Below are 23,331 nucleotides of genomic sequence, written 5' to 3'. Positions count from 1 at the left end.
GCAGAATTTGGATGCTGACCTAAGTCTCTGATGTTTTGGGATGGGCAGAGTCTCTGGAAGGCACGTTGCTTTCCTCGCTTCAACTATTTGTTATATGTTAGATTAATACACTCCATCCTACCCACATGAAAAAAGTGTATCTCAAAGCCTGGATCAGTCCATAAAATGGTGCAGCCTAAGACCATTTGCCTTGTTATAGAGCTATAACACTGTAATAAATGTGTTTTAAAGCTCACACTAGCAGCTAAGATACATCATAAGATAAAAACATAAAAGGATATCAGCTACTGCTACCTGAACTGTGAGAAACACTTAAGGACAGAAGAGAATTCTAGTACACGGAATTGGCTATTAGATGCTTCAGAAAAACTGGTTGGGGCCCTTAAACAGCAGCAGCCATCCCAACCCCCCCAGCAGGTGCAATTTCAAGTGAATTCAAATAAAGTAAAGTACACCATTAGCAAGCAGGTTTTGTGGTTATCTTAGAATATCTCACTGATACAGGTTCTCAGACTACAGTGAAACCATGACAAGGCAACTCTTTCAGAGAGTCAGAACTGGAGCACTGAATGCCCTTTGGTATGAACACAGCCCACCAGCACCTGTGGGGAAGGAGGAAGTGTCGTGCTTACTTTATTGGAGGAACTTCATCTATCCTGTTCCCCAGCTGGGATTCATGGGACTTGCTCCTTGTGAGGGTTGGGAAGTTAGGTAGCAGCTGAAAAACCTTCCTGCAAGGGGGAGGAGGAGTCCGTGGTGGCTTCAACTTGTGCCGCCGCTTGGTTTGAGGCGTGGTTGGAGGAGTGATGGTGATGCTGTGAGGAGTCCTTGGCGTTAACCTTCCACTGTGTGCGGGGAATGCAAAAGGGTCCAGGAGGTTTTCTGCATAGATAGAAGGTCCGTGACTGGAGGCAAGAGAGTCTGAAGCTGGGATTGTAGAGACTGACACGGAGCGTGGCTGCTGGCTGCTGCCCTTGGGAGGGTGCAGTGCTGAGGGGGTCCATGTGGGCGCAGCGGAGCCGGGGGACTCAGTGGTGGTGGTGGAGCTGTTCTCTCGGCGCGCCTCAGAGAGGTTCATCAGCACATCGTCCCTGAGCTCCCCGCCTGCTCACCAACCACAGCAGCGTTAGTGACTGGTTAGAAAGAAAAGCCAACCTACGTACACGCACCACATCATGCTCCTTTGGGCTATCAGGTGGGGTTTTTCCCCTGTGTTGTACCCAGCCAAGGTGCCAGCTTTATTCCTCCTTCTCTAACACCCATGAGCTCCAGTAACCTTTAAAACAAGAAGAGCAGTAACTACCCTTCTTTCCTATCTGTAGCTATGTATCTCAAAGGCTAAAATCAGGTCCTATGGTCTAAGACGGGCTGAGTTTTAACAGACTGCGCCTGTTGAAGCATGTGGGATATACATACCTACATAAAACAGGCACCCACATCCCACTGCAAACCTGTGTGGATTTGGTACTAATCTGTGTAAACAACCTGATACCCTGTCTGCTTTTAGACTGGTCTTTGGTAAAGAGAGGAAACTGTTCTCTATTAGCTAACAGAAGTGCTAAATACCACTTAAACTGAGAAAGGCCATTAGATTGGGAATAAGGAGTAACTAGGAGCTTCTCGTACTCATTGGGCCACTTCTCTCTCCTTCTGCCACGGCCACACTGCCTCCTGCACTGCCTAGCACTGTAGTTCTGCGTGGCCCAGCACAGCTTGTAGACCAATTCTGGGTATAAATGGGGAAAAAAAGGCCTGCAGGCAACAAAGTGGGAATGCACAGGTTACTGGAGTAATTTCAGAGGCTTAATTCTCAGGATAACTCTCTGTCCTTAATGACTTAAACCAAGGTGAAAAGTCAAAGCTTCAGGGCCTGATGTCCTGTTGACCAGTCAGTGGCTGTAAAGAGATCAGATACCTGTATTTTAAAATATATCTTTTCTTTATGAGGAGTGAATGCCACGACCTCTGAGCATGGCTGGTTTTGTCACAGTATGGATGGGAAAGATTTAACAACCCAGGACAAAAAAGATTAGAAAAAAGGAAATCTGAAACTGGGCTGTTTGCTGACTTTTCCATTAACTAATCTTTATGATTTGCAAATGGGATGAACTGTCATAATACCAACAGGAAACACCAGCTTGCAGTGACAGACTGGTAATTGCTATGGAGAAAGACCTGATGCACATTAGTACCAGTGAGCTGTGAGAAACTCTCTGTACAAACAGATTTTACAATGCCTTTGAACATAGCCTGAGGAAGGTGACGGGAAGATGGGGATGCAGCACCCTGGGAATCTTGGGCCTGACTGATCTTACATAACTCTGTGAGATCCACTTGCCTGCTGAACACACGCATTGCTAATTACACAGTACCCTGCTTCCCATAATTCTAAGGTAAATCAGAGTTCTCTCTAGCTCTTCAATCTGCTATTGGAATTTGGCTAACAATTCTATCAATTCTAGCAGTCAAAGAACAATAGCAGGAGGCAAGGGGATTTAAAGAGAGGTGAATCAACTGGCACACTACACACTGCAGTGATAAAGGGTTGTCGGAGCAATGTTTTTCTCTTCCAGAGCAGTGAGCTGAACAATACTCAGGCTTCTGAGCAAAGTAGTGCCAAACAGAATTACACCTTCCCCCTGAGCTGGCAATATTTGGGGAGGGGATTACCTACAAGAAATCTGGTTGTGTTCGTTAGGTCAAGGATATGAATGATGGAGGATTAACTGGAGCATTAGACACAACTCTGAACAGAGAGGGGATAAGTCTATTGAGTAGGAAAGGATATTTCTACATAGTTATTTCCATTTACTTATTTGTCTGACATGCTGTCAAAACCAAATCAAATCCACAGCTCTAGATGAGTTTGATCAGTGCAACTTCATGTACATCCAAGAGCTGGATTACAGAATATGCCCAGAGACATTGCCTAGAGGAGTTTGCAGATTGTCTCATACCAAAGCAAGTGGGAGGGGGCCGAGTTGCTGAGAAGCTAATGCCACAGTACAACGAGGCAGGCTGTACCTGATTCAGTTGCCTTCCGTAAGCAGCTCAGTGCCCCATTGAGCCGGGAGCACTCCTCATCTCTGGCACCACATCTCTTCATTGTTTCTTTCACCTTTGACTCATTCATTTCTAGTAAGGCATCTAAGGTCAGCTCCTCTGGTATCCTCTGCAGAAAACAAGATGATGCATTTATATATTTTTTTTAATACACATATATAAGACTGTCACATGTTGTTCTGATATACTTTAAATAGTGCCACTGTCTCACTGCCTGGTCTGACTCATGGTTTACTCATTTTGGGAGTGCATCTCTTGAGGATCACCGGGTCGGTGAGACCTCAGCAGCGCTCAGCTCCCTCTCCCCTCTGCATCATGAGAGACCAGGCGTTTGCTGAAGCCTGCTCTGTATCACTAGGGTGTTTTGGTCATTCTCTGGTGTTTCAGTTAGGATTAGGGGTGATGGAAACATTCTTCTCCCCTTGTGGAAAGTTCTCCCCCAGTATTTTTGAAAAGCTGCAACTGAAAGCGTAACTTTTTCATTGAAAGTAGCAGTCAGAAACAAAACAGGCCTAAAACCTCAAAAAATGGCAGATAAAGATGTTTGGCTTTTCAGTAGGGAAGTGACAAGTAAAACCAGTGAGGAAAATGACTTCTTTTGTTTAACAAAACGCAATGTTTTGACAAAGAGATAGTGACCTCCTCCATAAGCAATTTTTCCTTCATTAGAGAACCAGCCTTACCCATATCTTGCTTGGAAAGATACTTGTGCAGAACTCCTTGTACATCTTAATACACCAAAGCCCCCACAGTGATAAGGTGTAGATCAGGCAGACACAAAAGATACAAGAGACTGGAAAGCATGAAATGACCTGGTATTTCCTGACACAGAACCGAGCTGTGTTGCCTCCCTCCTCCCCCATTCAAAGGTTTCCAGTGTAAGTCTGCAGCAATTGTGGTTAATAAACAAAACCAGGATATTTAACCCAGATACCCAGGAATTTCCCTGAAAGTTGTGCCTAAACAAACCTTCCTGCTCCCAATGAGATCACAAATTTCACAATATTTGGCCTCTTTCCTAAAGTTTCGACTCCTGGAATCAAGCTATTTAAAAGGGTTTTAGCGTTTATTTGAAGGGGAAGCTCCAAAGTGTGTCTCACTGTCTAGAGAAACAAAAAGCTTGAAATCCTCCAGATTCTCAAACCCCGCTTCTGAATGTCGTTGAATGTCCTTTAACAATTGCATCTTTCTTAATCCAGGCTCATGCCTTTGAGGTCTGACGCATGACTTCTGACTTTAACCGTGACAGTGCTAGAACAGCGCCAACCTTTGGCGCTTTGTAGGTGGTAACAAAGAGGAATCACATAGTTTCCATTTTTAGTAACTGTTGAGTGGAGCAGAGAAAAAAGAATAACTTAAGAAAGGGCAGAAGTCTGAGAAATGCATCCTGCATCTTCTGTCACATGCCTGAACCGGATGAAACACACAACACAGCTGACGTGAGGACAGGCCAGGAATTTAAATGAGCCGTGAGCACAAAGCAGGGCCACAGCAGAGCCAGAGTTCAGTGAAGTTTGGGTATGTTTTCTTCTTCTATAATTAATATTAGCAGAATAAAAGCACAGATACCCCAGCTGATGCTGGATATTATTATTTCATTTCTCTGTACACCCTCACCACCAAGATGCGGCAGTAAGACTGCCCCAAAAAGCTTCTTCCTGAATGACTTCCACTTGGATAAAATGCAGGAAGCACAGAAACTCCAGTGAAAACACAGTGCAAAATCTGCCCTCCTGGGATCACTAACCTGATATCACACTCCAAAGGACAAAACCCCCCAGGGGTTCAGATCATCTGACTTGAAACTGGAATGGGTTTCCATGACTCAAATATTCCAGGACCAAGCCAGTACCGGTTTGCTTACACAGAGCCCCAGCCAAACGGGGCTGATAACAACAGAGTTAATCCAAGCCTTACAGCTAGCTACTTCCCCAGCTCCCCCTGAATTCCTCTCCCCCGTTGACAGAGGCATCTTTGTTCTGTGGTATCACAAGGGCGGTTTGATGCAGGACATCCCCAGCAGCTGTAAAAGGGACAGTGACGGGGGCAAACACGGAGTGAGATTTAGTGTAATACAGTAAGTTTTCTACACCAGCCCGGGTGCCCTGTGCTCCGGAGCAGGGAAGCTAATGGAAGCACCAGGGAAAGCCAACGTCTCTTACAAAAACATTTATCCCATTTCATGCTTTTACATGGTCTTGGAGTAAGTGGGATTACAGCGATGTCCTTGAATTATCCTGAAACATTTCCTCACCCCCACCACTCCCCACTAAGGAAACAGCCAGATGAGGTAGCCACTGTGTTCATACCATCATTGCAGATCCCAGTGCAAGCTACCCAGTCACGTTACCCTGCAACACCTCCCCTCCCCATCCCTCGCATGACACATGTGTAACCAGTAACTTATTAGAACTATTAGTAAGTCATTCAGTGAAGTGGAGGAGACAAAGATTTCCTGGGGAAAGCAAACCTTTCCCACCACAGGCAGGTCTATTGCTCAACAGTTTAATTTTACCAAGACAGAATAGCAAGTTGTAGGAAAGTATAAGTACAGAAAAGGAGATTATATTTAAACAATCCCAGTGACCTTGAGCTGGGCGAGCTCAGACTTTGTGAACCTGCTGCCAGCCCCCATGACACGCGACAAAAGAAATAAGCCTTTAAAGAAGGGGGAGGGAGGGGAAGTAAGAGGCTTTCTTTAAACAGCCACTCATGTGCTGCACATATGTGGTGGCTTAATATAAAACTGGTCAACCTGATCCCTGCAAGATTGGCCTGTTATGATTTAGCTCTGTGTTAGCCCCTCGGCCAACATGATAATGTGATGGTCGGTAGTTCAAGGCAGCTCCTAAAACGGGTTCTGATGATGATGATGCTCTGGCTCAGCTGTTGAGGGGATGAATGTCCCCTCCAAAGTGCCCCAACAGGGTCCATCTTGGAGGAGCATGTGGTGGGCTCCAACCCCCCAGTGCAAGTGCAATTCTGGGCCCTTGCAAAGGGGCTACTCCCCATCTTCAGCACTGAGGGTGAGAAATGTGGGTCCAACAGATCCTTCTCTACCTGCTTCTTCATGGGTGCTGTGGCTTTAAAGAAATGCAGCTTCAAGGCCTGCATTAGGGCCAAGCAAAGTAGCACCTCCCTCGGCACGCCTCGCCTTGACTGCAGAGTGACAGGGGAAGCTGCAAGATATTCAGGTACTACTCTAATAATTAGGTCAGATTAAAAAAGGAACAAAGAAAAAGCAGGAGAGACAGAACCTGCTTTCAGTCTTTCAGCACCTCGAAACTGCCAGCAAAAGCTAAAGCCTTACTCACCACACATTGCTCAGCAGAAGTGATGCTAGAAAGCCCAAGCCAGGAAATTATTCCTCTCTGTAACAGGTAAGAGGACGTTTCTACAAAGCCCTCCTGTTTATCAGACATACAGACAGTGCACGTCATGTTACACGTGTTTGAAAGAGACAAAAGTAAATCACAGGGTATGCAAGAAGCCATCCAAAGGTTAGCCTCAATTAGTCAGGGTGAAGAGTTCACAAGAGTCTTTAATCTTGTCTGGTGTCCAACTTACTTAAATCCCTGAAACATGGCAAAAATGCTGGTATCTACCTCAGTGGATGGGTTATTTTTGGTAAAGATTCCACCCTGCAGATAAGCCCATGGAGCTAATGCTGCTGCTCGCAGCCTGCAGCATCAGCCTGACCTGCTCCTCGGCCTGGCAGACACGGCTCTTCCTCTGGAGCTGGGCAGTTATCAAGGCCCCAAACGCCTCCTCTTAAATCAATACATTCCCTCCCCAGTCATCCCCCGTAAGGCAGCAGATGCTAGAAGAGAAAGCCCATTACATAAAGTGCTTAAATTCCCACTGATAGCTCTAAGCAAAGCATGTAAGGATGCTCTTAAGAACATCGTGTGCCTGCTAGTTGTTATTTTGCTCTAGTTTTCTGGTGGCCAGTGGAGAAAGTACCGAAACATTGTGTTCTTTCTGGAGATTTAGTGGGCATTCTGGAAAGCCTCCCTCATGGAATTTCCTGAGGGGTACCATGAGCCTGGTGCTCACCTCAAGCCATGAGTGATTCACAGTGACAAGGCTGTGAGGGGCAGTTGGACCCCTTGGCAGGGGAAGGGAACCCTGCCAGTGGGAGAGAGTATTTTCCAAGGGCTGTTTTCACGGTGGAGGGGCCTTCAGCTGGAACATAGCGATGGAGTTTTGGATGCAGGAAGCCTGCAGGACACAGTTAATTTGCATACACACAATTAGCACATTCAGGGTCTCTGCTATCTGGCAGTCCAGCCAGAGCCTCTGCTGCCGTACCCATGGAAATCCCCAGCCAACAGCCAAAGTCCTCTTGGTCTGTTCATGCAGATATGCTGACAGAGAAAGATGAGAGGATACAGCTGTGGAAACCTGATAGGCTTAGGCAGATCTGCCTCTCCTATTCCCCCAACCAAAGTAAGGATGCACACACATAAAGCCCATACTTTTCCTCCATCAATTATCAACTAGATCACAGTCTGTGCAAGTACAACCATCTGCCATGATCTCTCAGTGTCAATCCATGCCAACGCCTCATCCTCCAGAGGTTTTCCCTGAGGATACTCTCAGCAGACCATTCCTCCTCAAGGCATGAGCCCTGCTCTGCCCCCGTGTGCCAAGCACTGCCTTTGGCTTGCTCAGGAACCACTCCTGACTTCTCCCAAGAAAGGAGGTCTTTGGCATAACACTAAATGGGGAATGAGATAAGTCTCACAAGCAAACAGGAGGTATTACAAAGAATTATATACATTAGGAGTCAAATACATTCCCCAAGTGGAAGAGCCGCAACCCAGCGCTGTTCCATCTGCCCTGGCACAGTCTCCCTGGTGGCACAGTTCTGCTTAGAGGCAGCAAGCCCTGGGGCAGTATCTGCCCCTCCCTGGGCATGACAGTTATCTACTCTAAAAACAGCTTTCCAAACTTGATTGACTGGAACCCCTGCTACATGGGGAGCAGGGCTGGTTCAGGCATGTTTCAGAAAATGATAAGGAGATGACTATGTTCTCATGCTATTTTTTAAGATGGTGACAAGTTGTATGTGGGAACAAATATAATAGTTAAGTTCCTGGGAAGAACAACAGTAAAGGCAGAGAGGGCTTCTTTCTGTGCTGAAGAAAATAAGCCTATAGAGAGTTTTAATCTCTCTGTTTTAGCACCCATGCCCCAAGCCCAGAACCAAGTACGTACCTCTGCAAGAGGCTTCTTCCATCAGCCCAAGAGTGGGGGCAGCGTTCTGTTCACATCCTCCTTCCCTCCCACCCCAACTGAATTCTTGACTCCAACTCTCAATGAGAGTAAGACAATCCGGACCAGTATATTATTCTAGTTCCATTTTCAGAGCAACTTTTACCCATTGAAGACCACTACACGGCTTAAATGTGTCTTCTGTCTATGGTTCTTTGGTTCCTTGCCCTGTCTTTTCTAGTTCTCAGTTCAAGTATCTCTTTTCCCAGTTTCAGTCCATTGTATTTAATAATTTATGCATCATTCTCAGTACTAAACCACATGCACACAGTGCTAATCAATCACTAGGACTCCCAGCCAAAGCCAAGAGCATTTCCTAGAAGAAAAAAGACAGTTCCAGAACAGCCTTAGCCAAGCTCCACAGCAGAGCCTGCTCCACACTATTGCTACCACCATTTCTATGATAAAAATCTGTCTGGCAACTGATGAGAGGAACAATAACAAAGAAACAGAAATAGCACAGGTTGGGGTGGGGGTCCAAAGTTTCCTCACCCCTCAGAGCTGTGTGTTCACAGAGAGCAAACAGCATCACCAGAAGGAGCTTTAATAGGTTAGATTGAAGCTTGTATTCACCACCTACCTCCAAGTCTGCTAGGTCCACACAGAGCAGCCCTTTCACCCTGCGCAGCATGACTGGCTCACTGTTATCCACCTTCACCGGAGCTTTAGCTGTTGCCCAATGCCACAAACAGTGCATTGTTATTACTCTAATCTCTCGCAGAACTAAAGGATTTTACAAGCAGTCATTATTCTTGTTTTAAATATAGGTTTTCAGAGAAAGAAAGGAGCCCGACAAGACGACAGCAATTATAACAGCAAGAGCTTTCGAGCTTCACAATGTCTAGAGCGAGTCACTGAGCAAAAATAGTCCTCACTCTGGACTAGAGGAGTCAGCAGATATTCTAAATTAGAGCCGGTGCTCTATTTCTGACAGGAGAGCCTGGGAGCTTCTGTGCTTCCCTGCATGGCAGCTTTATTTGGGAGAGGACTGGAGGGAGAGAGGGGAGGGGGAGAAAGAGAGAAAAAGAGCATCGTTTCTCTAACTGAGCTAAAAGACTGCTTGCAATTAGGCTGGTTTTCAAAGGTGTTATGTCACAGATTAGCACAATCTTGAAATACTCTCTCCAGCAACACTAGAAAAGCAAAGGGAATCAGAGCCATTTAAAAAAGCAAAACCCCACGAACTCAGGCCTTTCTCCCTGCTGTCCCTGACAGGCAGTGGGCCCAGGAGAGCACCTCCTGCATCCTACCTGCTGTTTCTGTTCAGATCTCAGAGGTGGCCAGGCAAGGGCTCTGCTGCAGCCATGCTGCAAGACCCTACAGGTACCAGGCAGCTCTCCAACAAGTTTCAGAGCCTAAAAGTCTCAAAAAGAGAGGGCTATGTGCCTAATATGAATACACTATTACAACAATATCTTAGAGATGGAAAGTCATTCCCCAGTGTATCCTGTACACCAGCCACAGAACCAGGTATGGAACATGGGTGTCTCTGTTTTTATTGCCTGACCTGCTCAGCCATTCCTTTAAGGGCTCCCTGCCCACCCCTCTCCCCAGTCATGTCACAAGCAGTGTGCATATAGCTAAGGGAAACCATTATATGTTTCTTAATAACTAACCTATTAAAGCTCCTTCTGTCAGTGGTTTCCATTTTGAAAGCGTTCAGCTGAGGTGCAGCAACAGCAGGAATGATCCCACGATACCTGTAACAGTTCCGAAAGACAACTCCTCACAGACAAACCCCTCCCCTGCACCGTGCTGTCCACGCCACAAACACCAACACTGGCTGCACTGCTTTCTAAGCAGTGAAATAACAGGACAAAAAATCACTGCAAGAACAGAACAACTAGTTTATAGCCCAGCTATTTCCCCAGTTACAGCCTGTTCCAGCATGTCTACTCAAAAATCATGGAATGACCCAATGGGTGTTGCACGTCTCCTGTCCAGCTCATACACATGCTACAGAGCTCTCTGCAGCTGCATGAAATGGATGCAGAACTCTTAAAAAATAACCAGAGATTTGGAATAACAGAGGAATTTAAATGCTTTGTTACACCTCTGATGTTTCTGTCCCAGAGAGCAGAAGGAACATCGTTCATTACACTGGTCATTGCTTGGGAGGGGGTAGCAACTGAGCATGAATAAAAATAATAAACACCTGGAAAATATTCTCTTCCTGCATAGATCAAAACTGAATTCGCCACCCTTTTTAATGTCACACATAGGGAAGGGCAGCCTCAACCCTCTTTGCTCCCTGAATTAACAGGATGTGGCAGATTTGAACTGTCCACCTCTCTCCCTCCTTCCTCCCCCTTCTCTTCACCTCTTCCCTTCCCCCGTTCTGCAGCATCACAAAGGATTTAAAAAGGAGCTACAAAGACATTCTTTTAGGCTCAGGCAATTCCAGTAACCTTAGAAACCCACAATAGTTGGGAGCCTGGCAGTTTGGCCACAGCAACAGGCAGCTTTGCTGTTCCCTCACTGTCAGTGCTGCACCTTTCGCTGCGCTACCCAAAACCTGGCTGGGCTGGAGGGCAACATCCAGCATCATGTGCAAAATGAATAGTACTAAAAGGAACAGCTCGGTCCTGAACTCATCCTGTTTCACCAGAGTCTGCTTAGTTACATCAGGTCGAAGCTGGAATAACTTCCATGAAAATCTGTGGAATTTTTCACTCAGGCAGATTCCTGCTGAAGTCAAAGAACATTTCTGCTTGTGCAAGGATCCAAGGAGAGTGAGTGGGAACACACTGGCCTGGCCTGCACAGCCAAAACTGGGGAAAGAATGGAAAAAGCCTCTTCTGCTTTGTTTAGCCATCAGTGGGCCGAGCTCTACTTCTATTGCCATTAATGCTACACTGAAGCGATGTGCCCAGGACAGAACAGCATGGGGCAGCCATGCCCAGTCCAGGCCCAAGGGATCAGTCTGAGGTCAGTGCCCTGCAGTTCCCAGTAACCCCCTAAACACCGCGGGGATGCCAGGCTCCTTCCCAAAAACCCCAGAAGTGTCAGAGACAGGAGCTGGGGCTTGGGCTGATCTGGTCATTCCCAATGCCAGCACAAGTGTCAGATTATTCTGTGCAGTAAAGAGGCTTCCAGTGATTTGCATGTTAAGAATTAAATTGTAAAGATCAGAAGGAGCCATGGTCTGTGAGCATGAACAGCTGATGCTGGCCACCACGGGAGGGTTATTCATTCCATTCTTTTACACTGATGCAATGCTCTTTGGTAGAGACTTCATTGTGTGTGTGTGTGTGTATAAAATGAAAAGACCTCGCTTGTTTCTGAGCACAGGCTCCCACCCAGCCAAAACCCAGACCAAAATCCCCCTGACCATTACTAGGTTGCAGTCCATGTTGTAGCCTGAGTGCTGTGGGAGGCTACACAGCTTAAAACCATCAATCTGGGACAAACTTGTAAACTCTGATGCCCTTTGCTGGTCTGTGTTTAGAGGTTTATTTGGGGATCTTTCTAATTTATAATCGTGGCATGTACGCTTTTAGAAATAAATAGGCTGTAACAACTTATCATTTTTGTCCATTTGTTGGACATGTCAGTGCACAAACTTCTAAGTCTTGGTCCTTTTTTGGCTAGTACTGAAGGCAAAGTATAGTGTGGTACAGGATTGTTATTATCTAGAAGGCAGTAAGTGATGAAGTTATGGCATCATCCTCAGGCAGCAGGAGAGGAGGTCCTGGTAAGGACCTTTGGCTCGTACTGAGCAATACAGGTGAGGTGTTGCTTCAGTGCTATAATGAGAAGATTCCTCCTAACTCCTGGAGGAGGACAAAGGGAAGGGAATGTTTCAGCGTTCCCACTGGGTGACCACTGGTAACACCGGGAGAGAGGAAGCTCCCTTTCCAGTGGTCCAGTCCCTCCCTCACATTCCCACCTTGCCTGGAAGTAAGTTCAGGAAACTACCTAAACCCAGCAGGCAGCTGGGAATGTCTTGAAAGGGCAGGAAGGGTCTGCATGGAGTGTTGTTTTCCCCTTACCTGTACAACTTCTTTCCTCACGTTGACAATGTCTAACCAGTCGTGGAATCTGGGGTAGCTGTTGAGCTCTGCTGTCCTGTCGTTGAGGGGCACGCTGAGCTTACATTGCCGCTGTCTGTGGATGTAGTCAATCAGCTTCACCTATGGGATCCAGAGAGGAAACAGTTAGGATGTGCTGCATCTTGCTGGTGATGTTTGCACTGTACCTAGCACGAGGGGATGCTGGTTTGGGGGTTTGTCTCTGCCCACACACTTGTGATTTCAGACAGCAGTGCCATGAAGCTTGAGATTTATTAACAAATGAGTTAATACAAAAGTGATTCGAACTCTTCATGCTGTGAATACAGAAATGCAAATGCCACGTCCTAGAAGGCTCAGCCATCCCTTTGCACTTACACACTGACCACCCAGCTGAAACCAGAGGAACCTTTTAACTGTAACTTCCTAACATGGCTTTGGAGCTTAAGACCTAAAAGAAATTACCTTGGAAACCCCACTCGATTGTTCTCAGTCTTAGTACCTCTTTTTGTGAAACGGGGATGACAGCACTTCCTTTCTCTGCCCTGGCAGGAGAAGTGAGGGGAGCACATTTCCCTTCCTCTCAAAGAACAGGGGATCTTGGCAACCCCTAGGCTGGAAGTGAGGTTAACCAGGAATACAGATTGGGAATAGAGGCAATAGGAGCAACGAAGAACTGGTATAAATAGAGGGGGAAGGTCCCCTCACAAGAGGCAGAAGGAAGAGGTTGCGGGAAGTTTGAGGACTATTCAATGCCAGAAGTCAGCTTCCCAGCTGTGCAATGGGTATGTCATGCGAAGGAGAAGGAACACAGAAATCACCTAAGCTGCCTCTTTTTCTGGAGGCCATTCAGTGATGATATGCACTTTGATACACAAACTGCAACCACAGAACCCAGCCAAAGGCAAACAAGTCAGCTGCGCGTTTGTCAGCCGTGGTACATAGGATTCCCAGGGCACTGTGGTATGTTACTGCCTCCTTCCCTGGGTCACCTCATCCCCATTCCTGGGCATACCTCAGGGTTGCTGAGCACTTAGGGAAAGAAGCAAGGTTGCAGAGTGATTTTGAACCTGGTACACCAGCCCCGACAGGCCCTTGTGTAAAAGTCACAGCCTGGCTCCTCGGTCTGACTGTGATCAGTTACTTTAGTGTAGGACTCCCATCAGGCAAGATTCATATTCCTGAAAGAAGGATGAGATACCAGGATACTCTCTAAAGCTAGAGCTCCATGCTTAGTTATATGTAACACTAATTTTATGCAAATGCCTTAAAAGTAGCACATGACCCAGTATAAAGCAGGGAACTGAAAGCACTGACAGTGGCAAGAAGAGGTGTGGGAATCTGTTCCAAAACCCACAGTGGAAGGCAAGAAGCACTTAGCAGCTATTTATAAGTGGAAAATCACAAATTAAGTAAAAGAGATTATACAAAACTGTATGCGCCACATACACATATGCAGTATCATAAGGACAGCATGCTGCTTTGAAGACGGATATTCCTGGGGTACAGCCACTATTCCTGCATTCCCCACTAAAGGTCTCCTCACCCATTCCAACGTACCACCAGTGCATCACATTCAATGGGTAAGAGAATGGGCCTGGGCTGCAGAGGGTGGATTTCACTCCCAGCTCTGCCACTGACCTGCTAGCTCACCATGAGCACAGTAACCAACGTGCCTCTCCTCCCCACCCTGCCCGTGGCTCTCCTGCTCCTACTGCCCCAGCTCCCGGGAGCAGTTCCTATTGCTTCAAAAACTACGCCTTCAAGTATTTTCACTTGACAAGTCCCATCCGTAGCATAATCTCCTAGAAGGATACTGCTGGAAGGCTCTCTATGCAGCACAGATTTCAGTGTCAAACATCTCTTCTTCCTTGGGACATAACAGAACTGTAATTCTCAGAAGTGGAAAGCAGTCTGACAGCGCAGGCCTGAGGATCTTGGATTGCCAAGTCCTGTTTTCCCATGGTAACTCCTTCACGTTTACTCTTCAAGTCCAAATTTGTTGTCTATAAATAGTGTATGCGCATTCTCTCCCACCCTCCACACACCACGCTTCTCCCCTAGGATGAGTTTAATTTTGCTATTTCCTGCCCAGACTTTAACTAAACTACAGGGTTCAGCTTTAATGGCTGAGCTGTTGCAAAACCCTTTTCTGAGAATATAATAAAAATTCTGGGTTCAGTGACGCACAAAAAAAGCCACAAACAACATGCAGGTCTCCAACCACAACCTAGACAGACAGATAAAGCCAATAGTAAGCTACTCGCTGCCTGCTTGCCAAACGGCACATCCTACTCATCACGAACGGCAAACCCCACAACAGAAGCAGTGATACTCCAACTGCCTCAAACTCCCAGAGATGGGAAAGAACAAGACCAGAGACAGGATATGGAGCAGCTGGAGTACGTGGCTGCTCGCAGGGTGTGCTCCAGCAGAGCCCTCCTCCTCTCGCTCTGCTGTAGCTGATGGCCAGGACACCCAGTTCTTGTTTGCTCCAAGAACTGCACATGCTGCAAGGTCTGCTCCTGGATGCACGCTGATCCCCTCCTACAGCGCTCTTAAAATGAATGTCCCTTCACAGCCTGTGTGAGAATCAGGCCCAAGATGTTTAGGAAAAAGCTGCCAAGCTTGTACTTTTTTATTTATTTATACAAAATAAACAACAGATCTCTCGAGACACAAGTTTGCCCATTTCCAGGACCTCAAGCCAATGGCTGGGAGTTTAAACGGTGATGAAGAAAAGCCAAACACCTACAAGTTCTTCAGTTCACTTCTACAGACATGGCACAAGAAAGCAATGGCATCTGTGAAACCACTGGCACATTCAGGAGCCCTTGGCAAGCAAGGAGATACGAGTTGGAAGAATTCAGTATTCCAGCTGGAGCCCAAACATTTCTGACCTCTGGTTCATTGATCAAAATCACATTCTAACTCAGTTTGTCAGAGAATGTTAACAGTGATGGTCCCTAACCAGAGAAATTGTTTCATACATTTGGGGGCCAACTGTCCCTCAGCTTCTTGTCAATTGTGTTTTATTCCTGTTTAGAAAAGTAGCATCTTATTGCAGCAGTCACTGAAGGGGAAGCACATTAAACCTGTTGCAGCTTTCGCACTTGGCCAAAGCCCAATCAGTCTGAATTCAATGCAACTGGTCCAAATAGCCTGGGAGAAAGAAAGAGAGGATAGAAGAGTGCATTTTTCTGAAGGCTTGCCCAGCTTTTCTCATGTTTTTAATCCACATATCTTGGAATACCCTATAAATGCAGAGAGAAGAATTCTCTTCAATTCACAAAAAAAGGAAACTGAGGCACGGAATGGAAATTATACATTAGACATCTTGGGGACAGCCAGAGGGACTCTACTATTCCAATGTGCCAGCCCAGATTTCTTCAGAACATCAAGAGTTTGATCCCAACTTTGTTTCAGTCACACATTTCACAACCAAATGCCATGTTTTCACACTTCCACAAAAGGTTCTGCTCACTGATGCCTACAGCTTTCCTCGATGACTTGAAACATATGCAATGTTTAGAAGAGGGGGTTTCACAATACCTAAAACAAACAATTGTCATTTAATCAACAAATCGAGCACATGTTCAAAAGCAGATCATATTTCTCCTTTCCCAGGAGATGAAATCTCATGAAGTCTGGCAGCACTTGAAAAGACAATAAATATGAGCTCACACCAATGCTCCCGAGCCTACAGCCACTCACTGCGCTGCAATTTAACAAGCCAGCGGCTGAAGCTTTAAAAGGATCAGATCAATGCATGACCCAGCTCTTACATGTGGCTAAGAGAAACGCGAATCATCTATCTTCCTCCAGACAGGAGTTAATCAGGAAGGAACTCCTCTATTAACCTCCTGCCAAGAACAGGCCCCAGAGGGCAAGGGTGCGCTCCCCAAAGCAGTAGCTGCTGTGGGTGCAGGGCACTGCACTACCTGCATCAGGAGGTTCTGCCCTTCTGCATCCTGAACCAGAGACAAAACTTCTGAGCTCAGAGCTTGTCTGCATGGGACACTGGGGAAAGGAAGATGAGTCACTGTAAGGCATCCAGTGAAAGTGGATTCACTTCACACCTTTAGCTGACTCTTATCTATTTTCCCTAGTGCCATTATATAGAGAAACCCTAAGTCAGGCTAGAAAAAAATCTTGAGCAACCTGAGCACTGAAGAGAACATAAAAAGGTCAGAATCTGACTTGCCAAATTTGTCTCTGAAGTCATGCTCAGCAAGCATGTGAGAACGCGATAAAGATCTCAGCAGCAGGAGCCCGGCAGTGGTGCGGGTGTGCTTCAGGACACCTTTCTCAAAGTCATCTGAGTTAAAAAGGCAAAAAGGTGCAGCTGAGTTGATCCACGCAAAGGGAAGAACCAGCATTTCTTTCAGACCTTCTTCCTTGGGTTTGGAAAAGATGAGCACAACAGAGCTAATAAGTCAGCTGGATACCACAGGAACAGGCAGGAATACTGAGCTTACGGAAGGCAGCAAACAGCAAAGCAGCAGAAGTGCTGGTCAGGACTCTCTGCAGTTAGGGCCAAAGTGCAGTGATGCCAGGTGTGTCCGAAACCAAATGTCTCTACAGTTCCTGCACCACACAACCCAACACTGAGCTGCTCCTGTTGTGAACTTAAGCTTCAAGCAGCTGACTCATGTGAATGCCCCCTGGCTATTGAGCTGTGGTCATCATCTGATCACAGCATCACCAAGCAGCAACCAACGTCTCAGAAAGTCTCATTTCCCCTCTGTGTTCACAGAACTAAGTTGTTCTGCATGTAGGTATAAAAATACCTTATAACAGTGTGGACTGTTCCCTTTCCAATATAGGGAGAACTAAACTAATGCCTGGTTTGAGTGGTTTAAAACCAAATCTGCCTGATGAGACAGGGAGAGTGGGTCTGTACCCTTTTAACATGGCATATGCTTGTTTTCAAGTGCAAACTCATCCAAACCTGTTCATAGAACATTTCGTTCGACACAGAAACCCATCATTCCCATCTGTGCTTTCATTAGGAACACTCACATAATGCAGGATTCAGCTGGAGAGTCTTATAATGCCACAAACTTTAAAGCTACATTGAATTCAGCATAGAATTCAGCTCTGTTCAAGGCAAGCACAAGAGCTGCACAGGAGCAAAATGCACAACCCAAAATAAGAAGAAAAGAGGAGGGAAAAAAAAGACCTTTTCAAGCAATTATTTGTAGCCTAAAAGAATGAAGTCAATTTCTCACCCACATGGCTTTGCCCTCAAAACCAGAACTGAATCCACCAAAGGATGGTACTTTAACATCTATCTTCATCAGCCCTATATGAGTAAGGCCACGCCAGCAGATAAAACATTACAAAGAACTATCTGGTAGCAGATTCACTTGTATATTTGAGATGACACCCGAGAAGAGGAGCTCACATACATGTGAAACACTGACTTGCAGTTTGTGGAATTCATGGTCTCTTCCTTGGACCCAGCTGACTCAGCAGGACTCTGAGATGCAAGGCCTGGCTTCCAGTTCTGTCCTGCTGAAACAGTGGCCAGACCACTCACTTCCTTGTCTCTCTTTCCTGTCCACCCCCCCCACTTACGATACAAGGCAATCAAAGGCACCAGGTATGTAGGTTACTGCTATGCTGGACCACTGGCACAGCCCCCTTAGAAGACAGTTTGTAGAACAGAGCCACTGCTTTGAATGCCCAAACCAACTTAGGACCATTAACGTACTCAAAAGACCTCATGTGGCAGCACCTTATTAAAAGTAGGAAAGAGGAAGAAGGATTAAAAATAGTTTGCACAAAGTGAAGGAGCAGCTCTAGAAACAGGTCACAAAAGAGCAAACTCTCAGTCCTCTGATCTAACCACCAGATCACGGCAGCACCGACGGCGCCGGAGCCGCTGAAGCACAGAGGAAACCAGCAGGATGATGGGCCGGGAGCAGGCGCTCCGAGTGGCATTGGAACTCCCTGGTCCCGTCTGCAGGCTGCCAGGGTGAGGGAGCTGCGCCACTCACATCCCCGCGGGGCTGGCTCAGGGAGTCCCAACGCCACCACCCTCACTTGCAGCAGCTTCTGCACAGGAACGGCCGAGCGCTTGTGCAGAACCCGCAGCCTGGGCTGGCCTGAGGACTTCTGGGTTTGCTTGTAGAAGAAAAGGAAATAGTTTCTCAATGCATTGCTAAACAAACCCTGCAAAAACAGCACCCAGCACAAGCAGAAAAGTGCACCGAGAAGGTCTGCAGGGGGAGGGGGAAAGCCTTCTCTTTAGGCGTTAAGAGAAATTAGTATATAAAAAGCATAGAGAGGTAGAGGGATAGGGAGAGATGGAACACCAGATGGATGGATTTTCCTTTGAACCTTCAGTCATGCCTAAGGCTGACACAATAGCCACTGCCCAAACACTACAGTATGTTATTTCTGCTTTGTCAGATGGTGCAGACAGCATCATTTCTGGGTCACTTGGAGGCCACATACCACTGCTTTTCTCTCCCCTTCTTTCCTTTTCACAATCCCGGCAACTGAGAGCTGTAAACACTCAGCTGAGGCCTCCCCAGTGAAGAGCAGGAGTGGGAGGATGAAACTGCACAAGCAAGTGGTTCCCTGTGCCTGAAAACGATTCTCTTCAAGGATTTCATCCTAGAGAGGCAGCCAAGCCTAATGCAGCTACAGGAACAGTCCTCTGCTTAAATATCAAAGATTTCACACCCACTGAACACTAAAAAGGAAAGCCCTCCCCCTTCCTTTTTAACCTCAGGCCATGAAACTGCAACAGAATGATTGAGAGGCCTTGCAGGACTGAGAACTTACCATTTGCTGAGCACAACCCTGATGCTGCCACATCAGATCTGCAGCTCAACCTCCTCTCCAGCACCCATCCAGCCTCTTTAGCTCAGCCATGCTTCATTAGGCTTAACTGCATTTCCATATGGAGCACAGGAAGACTAATTCTTCCCCTTGCACGAAGTATATGCTGAAGGATATCATCTCTCCAAGCTGGCCTACAGACCTGTTAAGGTTTCCCATCCACTCATTACATTAGTGCCTGTGCCATTTAACAGGCTCATGGGTTTACCCTGTTATGAAGAATACTTCTGTCCAGGCGCAGCACACCTCCTGTTCTCACTATTTGATACGTTCCACAGGGTCCCTGGATCCTGTATTCACATGTAGCCAGATCAAAAAGAGCTCAAGCAAACCCAGTGGCCATCTGGAAGAGTATCACCATCAGTCCGGAACCTGGTCCTCAGCAGCTGAGGCTTCACAAAGCCTAGTTCAACGCAGTCTTGGCCCTAAACCAAGGTCTTTAACAATAATCTGTCAGAAATGCACTAGGCAGAGCTGCTCATGCCTTTGGCAAGACAGCAAAAAGGATCTGCTGAGATCCCTTCCAGGGATTCTGCATTGGCTGAGACACTGACCTGCATCGTAACAGCACTGAAAAACTCTGGAGAGCCTCAAGAACTCAAAGCTTTCCATCTCTGTGCCGCAAGCAAACATCAGCCCTGAATAAATCCTTCTGGCCAGTTGGGGAAACCTCAGCTCAGATCCTTCCTCTCCTTCCTGTGCCTTACACGCTCCTAAGCAAACCACTGCAGGCCTGAGCCCCTGCAGACTTCAATAGCGAGTTAGGAGCTTACATGCTTTGATGGTTCCACATCTTACAGTCTTCAAGGCTCAGTTCCTGGTTCATTAGAGCATACACAGTGCTCTAACCCTGCTTCACGCAGCTGGGGAAGAGGGAGGAGTTTAGGAAGTGCTTGGATGCTAATGCAATCCAGGCTTATCAAAGGATTGCAGGTGAACAAGTACTCGTCCAATTTACCTGCTCTAGCCCATAAAGCTATACAGAGGTGAATGCAGCCCAGAGATAACACTAATACTATGCTTCTCCCTAGAATTATAGTTGTTTGGTGTCTTGGCAAATTCATTGTATCTTTCCTCACATAAAGAAAACTACCCCACATTCCCTGTTTACAGTGACTGCAGCCAGAAAGCAGCAAGTGCTGGGGAGAAAGATTATGAAAGGTTCATAATCTGGGAAGGAAACAGCAGGTCACGTTTTGGGCATCGGGGCTGTGTTACAACTCATGGATGTTTCTGTAAGATTTAAAACTTAAAGTGCCTTTAGAGAGAGTATCCTCCATCATTTGTATGACTGCACTGATCGTTCTCACACATCTGTGAAGCAACTCTCAAGTACATTTGGTTGGCTGTTGGGGGAGGCGAGAGTAAAGAACCCAACAGCCTGTGCATGTGTGAACTTACAATAGAAATACAGAATGAGAGTTTACAGCAAAAAATGTAAAGCCAGACATTTCCTCCAGCAAGGTCAGGAAGGGAATGACTAATTCTAGGTCCCCAGCACATTCTTGCACTTCCCTTTCCTCCCCGTTGCAAGCTTCATCCTGCAAGGTACTGAGCACCGGCAGAGACAGCAAGGGACCAAGGGGCAGGACTTTGCACGTATAGCCTGAAAGCTCCAGTACTCTGAAGGAACTGAGCTCCTTTAATGAAGCACTTTACTGCCCAGGATGCTGTCCCTAATCCCAAAGGGGTTTTTCTTTTCTCTTCCCCTGCCCTCCCAACCATCTCCCTTTAGTCTTCCACATTTCTATTCATGTAGCCCCAATAAAACACATTTCCATTCCCTCAGGTACTGGCTGGGGAATGAGGTGGATTAGCAGCTCGTTCTTGACAGGACTTGGACTTAGTAGCAGACCAAGGGAAAGAAACAAAACACAACAAAATCCAATCCTCTGCTTCTTTGCCTTGATTACTCAAGCACTTCAAGAGTTCCAGCTTCCCCTCCTCCCTCTGGCACACACTTCCCCAACCTGCTGCTGGGCTGGACTTCGGGGAAGAAAAATTCAGACAGAAAGAGAATTTTAGGCAGAAAAGTTTAAGCCTGTGCAGGAGCAGGTTGCAGGTCGTAGAGCTGAAGACATTATGTCTCTGCACCCTGGGAAATCTTAGCTAAGAAACCTTATTCTCTGAAATGCTCCAAATTATTGGCTTTCCACTAGAAAGAATGGAGCTATTTTGGCAAGGACTGGGGTCACATTTCTCCTTTCACAGACACTGCGTGAGAAAGCTGCCATGGCTCACTGCTCACATTCTGTTGTTCCAAAAATCTCCTTGGAGCTCTGTCTTGCTGGTTACCATTTGCCCAGAGCAGCCACATGGGGTTTCAGTCATTAGTTCAAGCACAAAAATGGTATTTAGAGTGGAGACACCTGAACCCAGATTCCCACCCACAAAAGAACAGTTTTAGTTTGTGACTCTGAGACTTTCAGCCAAGCCATGTTGTGCCCACTTAGAAAGTGAAGGAAAATACAGCTGCTGACCTGGGAACAGTTGTACGGGGAAAAATACACAGGAGACTGATAAGCAACAATTGGCCATACAACAGACAGCCCTGCAACAGCTATTTGGCATCATACAGCAGCCAGGAAAGATTTTAATCAACACGTGAAAAATGATCACACAAACGTGCAAAGACAAGCTCCAAGCTGAGGATCCTTGAGCCAGATACAATACCCATTACTTCTGTGACTTTCCACAGAAACTCCTCACAGCACATTTGTCCCTGCGCCTCATCAGAGCAGGAGCTGGCGTTTGGGTTGGTTTTTCTTTGGTTTTGTTTAAGAGAAGTGTATTGTCACAGTCGGTGAAAACCAAGCCTTTTCCATGGAAGTGGGTTAGGTAGGTTGCTCATTTTCAAAGGGTTCTATGGAAACAGATTAAAGCTCTCAAACTGTATCTTTCCAATAAAAACCTGCATTAAATGTATAATGAAAGGAAATGTGCCAGTGCAGGATCAGAATTGAAGCATTTTGTGTGTGTGTGTGAAAAATCTGAGCCTGAGTTTTCCCCCCAGTTGGGGATTGGGAAGAAATCTTTGGAGCAGGGAGGTTCTCTTATTTGCCACCACTTCCACCCAGGACTCCTGATCACTCCAAGAGTCAGAAAACAACCCCAGAGCATCAGCCTGTAGAAACATTTCTGAAGTGATCTATACACTTGTTCACCTTCATCCCATTTATCAGCTGAGCTTTGCAATGTTTTACATCTTTCACTTTTCATGCTGTACAGTCTCCTTAGGAAACACTCTTCGAAATACTTCACCACCCCTTTTGCATTCCATGTGCTCAGTTAGATCCTTTTTGTCTTAAAGGATCTCCTCTGATCACCACCTGGTGAGTAAATTCAGCAGCCTCTGGGGTTCAGGACTTCTGCTCCATCCGAGGAGGGGCTGCTGAGGGACAGCAACCAGACACGAGAAAAAACCATGACTGCTTAGGAGAAAATAAAAAGCCATTGTAAGAAGCCTGTGTGCTATTTTGTACTGGAAATCCTCCCCTCCTCAGGAGCAGGGGAAAGACAAAGGGATTCTATGTTGTATTTTTCTGCCTGTGAACTGACAGTTCTGAGTGCTGGATACAAATTCATTCCTTAAGCTTTGAGACTTTTCACTGCAGCAAACCAGCTCTTGATTGTTACACAAAGATCACTTGTGGGATTTTTAGACTCCTTTCCTTTACAGTGTTTAATCTTGATCTTTCCAAAAGGGACACGAATAAGTTAGGTGTTACTGAAAATGCTAACTTCCCTAGGATGCTTTGAAAACTGAAACACCACACCTGTACAATGGAAGACTGTAAACACCATTGGTACGCCACTGCACCTCCTGCTAGGCAGGATACAAAACACTGCTGGGAGTAAATCTTACAACACTCCTCCAGTGTAACAGGGCCAGAAATAGAGGAAGGCCTGCAGAGAGTACTCACCTCATACGTATTAGTACAGGGATGGGGGTTCTGTGTTGTGGTTCAGTTTTGGTGGGTGTGTTTTTGTTGTTGTTTTCCTTGTTGCAGTGAAATGGAGGAGGGAGATGGCTGAGAAAACCACGTGGGGTTTTTTAAATATGTCAACTGTAGGAAATTGCTTAACTGGAATGTGGCAACTTGCCACATTCACTGAAAGTGTCTTAAAA

The 23,331-nt window shown here is 46.3% G+C and overlaps 1 protein-coding gene across 8 annotated transcripts in view; it reads right to left on the bottom strand.

Moving 5' to 3' along the window:
- KSR1 (kinase suppressor of ras 1) overlaps positions 1-23,331 on the bottom strand; it is a 56,002-nt gene that overhangs the window by 13,945 nt on the left and 18,726 nt on the right. For 7 of the 8 annotated variants that reach the window (XM_030472694.2, XM_030472696.2, XM_030472695.2 and 4 more), the window contains exons 2-4: positions 12,333-12,473; positions 3,025-3,172; positions 633-1,104 (exon numbers count right to left, since the gene is read on the bottom strand). In XM_030472694.2, the coding sequence (XP_030328554.1) occupies positions 633-1,104; positions 3,025-3,172; positions 12,333-12,473 (761 nt within the window). The remainder of the gene's footprint in view (positions 1-632; positions 1,105-3,024; positions 3,173-12,332; positions 12,474-23,331) is intronic. The other variant, XM_030472701.1, reaches the window with a different exon arrangement.

The sequence above is a fragment of the Strigops habroptila genome (genome assembly GCF_004027225.2).
Source record: "Strigops habroptila isolate Jane chromosome 13 unlocalized genomic scaffold, bStrHab1.2.pri S16, whole genome shotgun sequence".
In the NCBI taxonomy this organism is placed as follows: domain Eukaryota; kingdom Metazoa; phylum Chordata; class Aves; order Psittaciformes; family Psittacidae; genus Strigops; species Strigops habroptila.
This window is presented reverse-complemented; position numbering and strand designations above follow the sequence as displayed.